The 9,919-nt window shown below is 55.1% G+C and overlaps 1 protein-coding gene across 1 annotated transcript; it reads left to right on the top strand.

The window, feature by feature from the left end:
• Window positions 1–605: 605 nt before the first annotated feature.
• On the top strand, window positions 606–1,538 carry LOC135287558 (olfactory receptor 14J1-like). Its single transcript, XM_064400850.1, has one exon. The coding sequence runs from the start codon at window positions 606–608 to the stop codon at window positions 1,536–1,538; it is 933 nt and encodes a 310-aa protein (XP_064256920.1).
• Window positions 1,539–9,919: the final 8,381 nt, after the last annotated feature.

Here is a 9,919-nt window from a genome sequence, read left to right as displayed (position 1 = left end):
GTGGTGAGGATGCTGCATTGGTCAGGATTGCTCCCAGCATAACATTTAACTGCCGAACATCTACAAGTAGATTATACAGCTAACACAGCTAGTCAGGGGCTGGATAAAAGGGAAAATCCTGCTTTTTAAATCTACTGCTGTTGGTTGCCTGGATAGGAAATTCCATATAGATGTTAATCTCAGTTCAGGTGAAGAAAAATAAAAACAATTTTCTCAAATCTGAACAAACCAGGCAGTGACAGCAATCACCACAGTTCACTTTAAAGGCAGCATCAGTGTCGATTTTCCAGCCTGCTCAGGGTTGCTCTGATGTTGCCATCAGAGCCTGCAGAGCCAGAGCTGCCCCTGGGCAGTGCCAGAGCTGGGAGGGGTCTGCAGGGCAGAGCTGAGCCCCCAGGGCTGGGCTGGGCTCTGGCAGCACTGGCAGGGCCCAGCCCTGGGCACAGGGAAGCAGCTGCTGGCAGGGACAGCTCCAGGCAGCAGAGCCCTGGGCAGGCAGTGGGGGGAAAGTGTCCCCAGCCCGTGCTGGAATATTTAAAATCCTCTCCTAATGCAACTATTCTATGATTAATTTTTATACAGATCCCCATGCCAAGGCACCACAAATGTCCAACAGCAGCTCCATCAGCCACTTCCTCCTGCTGGCATTGGCAGACACGCGGCAGCTGCAGCTCCTGCACTTCTGCCTCTTGCTGGGCATCTCCCTGGCTGCCCTCCTGGGCAACGGCCTCATCATCAGCGCCGTAGCCTGCGGCCACCACCTGCACACGCCCATGTTCTTCTTCCTGCTCAACCTGGCCCTCAGCGACCTGGGCTCCATCTGCACCACTGTCCCCAAAGCCATGCACAATTCCCTCTGGGACACCACCACCATCTCCTACACAGGATGTGCTGCACAGCTCTTTTTCTTTCTGTTCTTCATTGGATCAGAGCTTGCCCTCCTGACCATCATGTGCTACGACCGCTACGTGTCCATCTGCAAACCCCTGCACTACGGGACCCTCCTGGGCAGCAGAGCTTGTGCCCACATGGCAGCAGCTGCCTGGGCCAGTGCCTTTCTCTATTCACTGCTGCACACGGCCAATACATTTTCCCTGCCCCTGTGCCATGGCAATGTTCTGGGCCAGTTCTTCTGTGAAATCCCCCAGATCCTCAAACTCTCCTGTTCACACTCAAACCTCAAGGAACTTGGGCTCATTGCTATTAGTGCCTGTTTAGCACTTGGCTGTTTTGTGTTCATTGTTTTTTCCTATGTGCAGATCTTCAGGGCTGTGCTGAGGATCCCCTCTGAGCAGGGATGGCACAAAGCCTTTTCCACCTGCCTCCCTCACCTGGCTGTGGTCTCTCTGTTCTTCAGCACTGTCATGTTTGCTCACCTGAAGTCCCCCTCCATGTCCTCCCCATGCCTGGATCTGGCCCTGTCAGTTCTGTACTCAGTGGTGCCTCCAGCCCTGAACCCCCTCATCTACAGCCTGAGGAACCAGGAGCTCAAGGCTGCAGTGTGGAGACTGACGACTGGATGGTTTCACAAACATTAAACTGCAGGCCAATTTGGGAAAATCACTTGTAATAAAAGTCATCTTTGATACTTCTTGATTTCCTTGTCCAGATGCTTCTCTTTGTTTTACTTTTTTCATATTGTCCAAAAAGAAAAGTTATTGTTTGTGTAATTTCTCATTTTGTTTCTCCCCACCTTCCCTGTGGCCACAGACTGTCAATGAGGGGCTGTGCTTTCAGCGGCTTTAAAGGAACTAAAGGATCTCCCAGCACAGTTTTCTGCAGAGATGCCCATTTGTTGCCTTCTCTGGAGCTGCAGCAGCAATGTCTGTGTGCAGAGCTGGGGGCAGATCAGTGCTGGCACAGCAGCTGTGCCCAGCAGCAGCAGCAGCAGCACTTGGTGTTGGCAGTGCTGCTGCCGTGGCCCTGCCCCGCTGCCCTGGTGGCCCTGGTGTTGCTGCAGGGCCTGAGTGCTCTCGGGGCGGGCACAGTCCTGGGGGTGGCAGTGCCAGGGCTGCAGCAGGGACAGGCCATGGGCACTGCTGGGGCAGCGCTGACGCCTCAGGCCAGGCCCTGGGGGCTGCAGGCTCCTTGCCCAGGCTCTCTCAAGAACACGGCCAGCCCAATGCTCAGCACAGAAAAGCCCCAGGGTGAGCAGCCCCAGGCTGGCCGTGGGCAGGCTGGGGGTAAACAGCATGGCTGGGGCTCTGCAAGGGCTCTGGGGGAGACGGGAAGGAGCAGCAGAGCAGGGGCTGATCCATCCCCAGTGTGCTGCACAGCCCAGGGCAGCGTCCCAGAGCGTCCTGATGGAGCTGCCAACAACATCCCCCCTCTGCAGCCCTGGCCTCTCCCCCAGCTCACACAGGTGCCGCATCCTTGCAGGCACAGCCACGGCAGCACTGGCTCAGGAGCCCCTGTTTGCATTGCACAGAGCAGGCACGAGCACCTCCATGCTGCTGCTGTGGGGACATGAACCTGAGGGAGCACAAATGCCATCAGCCCCTGGGGCCAGCAAGGGCTGGGGGACACCAGGGACATCACTCAGCTTTGTCGTGGCCTTTGCAGTCAGCCAGAAAGTTTGTTCCCATCAGCTGGGAGTTTCCTGTGCCACTGCAGATGCTATTGCTCAGAGCCAGGCCTGACTGGCAGCCACCCCCAAACTGCCCTGAGCATTTTTGTTTACATCACCTTTGCTTTCTTCATGTTCCCTGCTACAAATTTCTTCCTGTTGTCCAGCCCTGTTCCCTCCCCTGCCAACAGCCCATCCCTATTTGCCCTTTCCTCTCTGACCCCACTCCCCATTGCAGTTCCTGACTTGGCACCATGGGAACGTCCCTTGGGCAGCAGGATCATCCTCCAAGTGCTGCAGGAATTGTCTGCAGGCTCCTGCAGTGTCTTGTGCTGCTCCCTTGCCAGAGGCTCCCCAGGCCAGGGGGGCACATCTGGGCTGCTGTGTCTGCCTGTGGGGCTCCCTGTTGTGGGCAATGAGGAGGAGCTGCAGAGGCTCTGCAGGACTGACACGGGTTTTGGGGCTGGCAGGAGAAGCTGAGGCACCTGGGCTGCTGCAGCTTCTGAAGAGGAGGCCCAGGGCTCATCCTGCAACTGCTCCAAGAGTGGTTTCAGAGAATTCCAGAACCAGCACGGATGGAAAAGTCCTTGGAAATCATCAAGTCCAACCTGTGCCCTGACACTGCCTTGTCTCTCCTGAGCCTCCTCTTCTCCAGGATAAACAACCCCAGCTCCCTCAGCCGCTCCTCACAGGATTTGTGTTCCAGATCCCTCACCAGCTTTGTTGCCCTTCTCTGGACACACTCCAGCCCTCCATGCCCATACTAAATTGGGGGGCCCAGAACTGGACACAGCACTCAAGGTGCTGCCCAACCTGTGCTGAGCACAGGGAAGAATCACTGCCCTGCTCCTGCTGGCCACACCATTCCTGATCCAGGCCAGGAGCCACTGGCCTTCTTGGCCACCTGGGCACACTGCTGCCTCATGTCCAGCCTGCTGTCCATCAGTCCCTGCAGGTCCCTTTCTGCCTGGCTGCTCTCCAGCCACTCTGTCCCCAGCCTGTAGTGCTGCAGGGGTTGATGTGGACAAAGTGCAGGACCCAGCACTGGGACTTGTTAAACCTCACCTTGCTGGATTTGGGCCCTGGATCCAGCCTGTCCAGGGCCCTGTGCAGAGCCCTCCTACCCTCCAGCAGATCCACACTCAGAGCCAACTTGGTGTCATCTGAAAATTTGCTCATTCTGGACTCATTCCCCTCATCCAGATCATCAATGCAGATATTGAAATCCACACTGGCTGGCTCTGATCCCTCAGCCATCCTGTGGGTGCCCTGTGATGGCTCTCAGGGTGATCTGTTCCATAACCTTGCCGGGCACCCAGGTCAGGCTGACAGGCCTGGAGTTCCCCAGATCCTCCTTCCAGCCCTTCTTGGGGTTGGGCTCACACTGGCACCTCCACTCCTCTGGGACCTCCCTGCTGAGCCAGGACTGATGGTAAATGATGGAGAGCAGCTTGGGGAGCTCATCCACCATCTCCCTCATTCCCCTAGGATGGGTCCTATCCTATCCCGCACACCTTTGAGCATCTGAGTGGCTCAGCAGGTCAGCAACTGCTTCCTCCTGGTTTCCAGGGGGCTGTTCTGCTCCCTGTGCCCATCCACCAGCTCAGTAGGACATTGGTCCTGAGGACAACCTGTCTTATGGTTGAAAACGGAGGCAAAGAAGGTGTTCAGTACCTCAGTCTTTCCTCATCTTTAGTAACCATATCTCCCCCTGCATCCAATAATGATGCAGATTGTCCTTGCCCCCACCTTTTGCCAATCATGTATTCATAAAAACATTTTTATAATCCTTCACAGAAGCAACCAGGTTAAGCCCCACTTCAGCTTTCACCTCTATAATTTTCTTTCCCATGACCTAATGACATCCTTAAACAATTCCTGAGTTTCCTGCTCCTCTATCCAAAGGTGATGTGTCCTCTTTTATCCCCTGAGTTCTTGCTAAAGCCCCATGCCCAGCCAGGCCAATTATTGTCCTTGCTGGCTCATTTTTTGTCACATAGGGACAGCCTGTTCTTGTGCCTTCAAGGTTTTGTTCGTGACATATGTCCATTCTTTTCTGAACAACTTTACTTTAAAGGGCTTCTTCCCTTTAAAATTCAGTACCTGATTCAGAAAATCCCAGATCTACATCCTGAATAGGCTGAAGTCTCATCTCTGTATGTCTAGTGTACAATTTTCCTTGCTACCCCTCCTTCTTTCACAGAATATTGAAAACTTGATTGTTTTATGGTCACTTTGCTCCAGACAACCTCTGACCTCCACATCTCCCAGCAGTCCTTCTCTGTTTGTGACCAGCAGGAGACAGAGCTTTCCTTGGGAGTGGGGATTGCAGCACAGCTCCCCAAAGTGCAGCTTGGAAGGTTCAGCCTGGAGCCTAGGAGAAAGCAAAGTCCCTGCCAGGGTGGAATTGTGGTGCTCGAGGTGTGGCAGCGTGAGGCTGGGCCATGGCCGGCTCTGTGTGCCAGGAGCCGGCAGCGCTGGGTGCAGGGAGCCCAGGGAGGGCACAGAAAGGTGGCTGAGAAATGCTGGGGCACAGCGAGAGGGGCGAGTGCAGCCGGCCAGGGCACAGGAGCAGCACGCACAGGGGGCACAGCCTGCAGGACAGATGGCCAAGGGCTGGGCAGGGCTGGCAGGGCCACAGGCACCCAGGCCTTTGTGCCCTGGGCTCGGGCAGCGCCTCTGGAGGCCCCACAGCAGGAACTTTCCTGGCAGGGGCTGCACTTTGGCTCTCCCTCGGCCTCCCTGGCCAGGCTGGCAGGGGCTGCAGCTTTATGGCATTTGTCCTTGCTGCCCCTCACATCCCCCTGCCCCACAGAGAGCCCCGAGCCACCCGTGAGGGACAGGCCCTGCTGGCCCAGGCTGGGCTCAGGGCTTGGCCTTTCTGCTTCCCCCAGCCAGCCCAGGCCTTGCTCAGCATTGCAGTTCCCTGCCCAGAGCCTTGGGCTCCCTGCACTCCTGGCCTCAAGGATCTGCTCTCAGCAGTCCCGGGGAGCCTTTGGCTCTCCCTGCCCTCACTGGGGCCCAGCCATGCTCCAAGGCACTTGGAGTTTTGCTGCTGACTCCTTGAGCAGCTTCTTCATCCTTCTCTCAGTGCCTGAGGCTCCTGGACCCAGCTCCAAATCCACCGTGGGGCTGATTAAAACACAGAAAGCCCTCAGGAGCTCTTTGTCTCCCTTCAATTGTCTTCAAGTCTCCAGGGCTTGTGCAGTGATTGGAGTCAGTTTGGAGTTCTGTTAAGGAGGAAGATGTCAAAGTGCACCTCATGATTTTTGGTTTTTTAATCACACGTGTGGGTTTGGTTTGTTTTTTTTTCATTGCAGAGAAGAGGTGATAGAAGCATTCCCTAAGTGATCTTGATGCTGAATGTCTCCTTAGGAGGTCTGGAGAAGAACAAGCCCCTTTTGGGCTGACCCTCTGCTCCTCACCCCCAGCCTCACCATGTCTGTCATAACCCACCTGGGACTGACATCCCAAAATATCAAAAAATGTTAATGTAATTTATTCTTTTATTTTATTCTGTAACACATTATTTTGTGTGATTGTTTAATTATGTATATATTTATTTTCATTTATAATATTAACAATGGTTTTTCTTACCTAGTTTTTATATTTGCATAAAAAATCTATACATTTTTACTAGCCAAGAACATTAATGTTCTTTGGTTCTATGTAGCACAATCCCCTTCCTTAATTAATTAAGGTCTATTGGCTATTTATTTCATCCTCTTTATGGTAATTAGTAATATGTCCAGTCATTTTGTCATCATTTTTATCATCTTTTTCTCAGACAGGGGCATGGGAGAGCCCTTTGGTGTCCAGGGAGACATTTCTGGGGCACATTTGAGGCAGTTGTGGGTCTGGGGAGGGAATTTAGAAAGAACTTGAGGGTATGGACTACACTTGGGGGAGCCGGATGGGCACTTGGAGGGGCACTCAGGAATTCTGAGGGACAGTTCGGGGTCGAGGGGAGCACTTGGGGGTCCAGGGGGGCCCTTGGAGGTCAGGGAGGGGAATTTGGGGCCCTTCGGGGTCCGGGCGGGCCCTTGGGGGGCTCGAACGGGGCTCTCAGGGGCGCGGGGGGTGATGGGAGCTGTAGGCGCGGGTATAATACGGTTAAACGGGGCCGCAGAGCATCACGGGAGTTGTAGGCGCAGCTGCAATGGCTTTTGGTGATGGCGGGGCATGACGGGAGATGAAGTCCCGGCTCGAAGAGCGCTGTACGTGCGCCGCGGCGCATGACGGGAGCTGTAGTCCCGGAAGTGGCTGGACCGCGGTGTTTGGGGGTTCAGGAAGGCACTTGGGGAACACTTCAGGGTCCGAGCCGCGACGTGAGGTCCTCGGGGGGAACGTAACTGGTTCGGTAATACCTGGGGGGCGCTTGGGGAGCTCCAACCGGGCTCTGTAGGGCGCGGGGCACGGCACGAGTTTTAGGTGCGGGACTGTGCTCTGAGGGGCTCTGAGGCCGCGGGGGATGAGAGGAGATGAATTCCCAGAAGCGGCTGTACCCGGTATCTGTGGGGTTGGGAGCACTCAGGGGATCCGGGGGCGCTTTTGCGGGGTCCCGAATGGGCGCTGAGGGGCACTGAGGGATCCTGGAGGGTCTGGGGGACACTTACGGGACAGATGGGGGGCGGATACCGGGGTGGGTTCTGTGGAGCGCGGGGCATGACGGGCGTTGTAGTCCCGGCTCCAATGGGGCGCTATCGGGCCGCAGGGCATGACGGGAGTTGTAGGCAAAAATAAAAGATGGCGCTGACACCAGGCACTGCTCCCAAGAACCCAATCCCTGTGCTGATTGGCCGATGGCTGTGATTGGCAGGACCATCGGCAAATGGGAGACAGTGGAGGTGGGAATAGCCCATTCAACCCTTCCAGTCCCTCCCAGCACAGCCCAGTTCATCCCCAGTACAGACCAGTACGACCCCAGTGCCTCTCCAGTCCCTTCCAATACACTTGAGTCCCTTCCAGTTCCTCCTATTTTCATCCACAGTATGCCCCAGTGTCTTCCACTCTTCTATGCTGTGTCACCAGTGATCCCAGTTTGTCCCAGTATCTCCCAGTATCACTCCAAGTGTGTCCCAGTATGTCACACTGTGTCTCACTGTACCTGCATAGCCCCTCCCAGTCTGCCCAGATTGCCCCTCAGCATTCCCTGTGTTCCCAGATTGTCCCAGTATCCCCCAGTGTCAATCCCAGTATACCCCCGTGTCTCCCACAGCGTTCCCAGTGTTCCCCAGTATGTCCCAGTCCTCCCCAGTGTTTCCAAGCACAGTTTAATGTCTCACGGTTGCCGTGGCAGCCAAACCCAGCAGTGGGGTCAGGGCAGTGTCCATGGCCACAGCCCCTTGCAGTGGCCCAGTGCAGCTTGGGCTGATGATCCACCCTCACAGCTGGCCCAGGGCAGCCTGCAGTGGTTTTGGTGGCACCTTGGGCTGGCACACACCTGAGGAGTGTGTCTGTGTTCAGTGGGGAAACTCAGGAGATTTTGATTGCTTCAAAAAAGATAAAAAGGGAAAACCCCTCTTAGGCTGAGTGCAGCCAGCTCTGCAAGCCCAGCAGGTCCCAGGTGAGTGAGGACAGACAGGATGGGGCTGGGGAATGTGGAGCAAGGCTGTCCACACTGGGTCAGAGCTCAAGGCAAAGCTTCTCTGAGCAGGCCAGAGCTCCTGAGGAGAGACCCTGGGTCAATATCAATCACAGAATGCTGCAATCACCTCTGATCTAAAGAGAAATGTAATAAAATAAACCCTTTAAAATAGGTATGTGTATGTCTTACAAGCTCTTTGAAATATTTCCCCATAATTGGACTTGGAAAACTTTAATGACACTCTCAGGGCTTTGGTGTTGTTTACCTCATACTCGGTCCCTGAGAGAGTCTTCAAAGAACTTTTCAAGAACTCAAGGTTAAATTGAAACTCTGAACTTTCTTGAAGTTTTAATGGGTCCCACTGAGGGACATGACTGAGAAACTGTCCCCAGGTTCCAGGTAGAGCAGAGAACTGCAGGCAGTGATGACAGCTGGGGACAAGCAAGGCAAAGGTGTCTCTGGTGCTGAGCAAACCTGGATGTGTTTCAGGAATGCAAAGGGCCAAGGCCTGAGCCCCAGCCCCTGGCCAGGCAGATCCTGTCCCTCCCTCATTGCTCAGGGCTCTTCCCGGGATGGGCACTGGGATGTGGGGATGTGCAATGCCAAGGGCAGGACCATGGGGCGGCCCCTGCCAGGCTGCTGAGCAGGGACAAGGAGGCAATGAGGCCCCAGGGCTGCCAGGGTCACTTGTCCCCTCGTGGCCTCAGGCCCAGGGCCAGCAGCCATGGCCAAAGTGCTGCCCAAGTTGGCTCTGTCAGGGCCTTGCAGCTGCTGCCCATCCCTGTGCCCTGTGCAGCCCAGGCTGTCCTACGGTGTCCCTGCCCTGCGCCTCTGTCCCTGCAGGCTGTCGTCATCCCCCGGCTGCCCCACCTGGCTGGCCCCTTCCTTTGCTGACAGCTCTGCCTCCTGCCTGCCTCTGCCTGCCCACACAAAGCCTTGGGCTGCTCCAGGCTCCTTGTGGGGATGTGTTGCACCACAGCCCTGCCCTGGGAGGGAAATTCCTTTCTCCTGGTGTCCAGTCTGGTCTTCCCAAGCTGCCCTTGGTGCCATTATCTCTTTCTCTGGCTGTTTTATACAATAAAGAAAAACTCCAGGATGTGTGAAACCACCCTTTAATCCCTCCCCGGGTACTCTTATTCTGTCCTCAGTCTCCACACCACTGAGCCCAGAGTCTGCTGCCTCTCCCTGCTGGTTAGGGGATGAGGCCTCCAAACACTATCTTGAGAGGTTTTTGGATTCTCTCCAAGGTCTGTGAAAATAAAAACAGTGGTCAAAGTTATTTTCTCCCAAATCTTGCAGTGACAGAACAAGGCTCAATATCTTTGAACTGAATGAGGGTAGATTTACAATTGTTTAAAGGCGAAAATATTTTCCATTTCTGAGAATGGCAACTGTTCTTCCACAGAATTGGATTTCCCATCTCAGGAATTATCCAAGAGCAAGAGCTTTGTACAACCTGACCCAATGAAACCCTCTCATCCCCAAGGACAGAATTCCTGTTGTGTGGGTTCTCTGATGTGCTGGGTGCCCTCACAAAGCTTCTGGCCAGAATGTCTGCTGAGGGCAGCCAGGCTGCTGCAGGGGCAGTGACCTCACAGCCATCACCATGGCAGCCCTGTGCCCTGGGCCTGGCTCTGCCCTTTCCTCTGCCCCTGCCTTGTCTCTGCTGGCATGAAGAGTTTTCTCATTCATATCTTGTCCCCAGGGTGCTGGGGCCAATGGCTTCCCAGGCAGCTCCTGGAGCAGAAGTGGCTTTTCAGAGCCCA

This window comes from Passer domesticus, chromosome 30 (assembly GCF_036417665.1).
Source record: "Passer domesticus isolate bPasDom1 chromosome 30, bPasDom1.hap1, whole genome shotgun sequence".
Taxonomy (NCBI): Eukaryota; Metazoa; Chordata; class Aves; order Passeriformes; family Passeridae; genus Passer; species Passer domesticus.
This window is presented reverse-complemented; position numbering and strand designations above follow the sequence as displayed.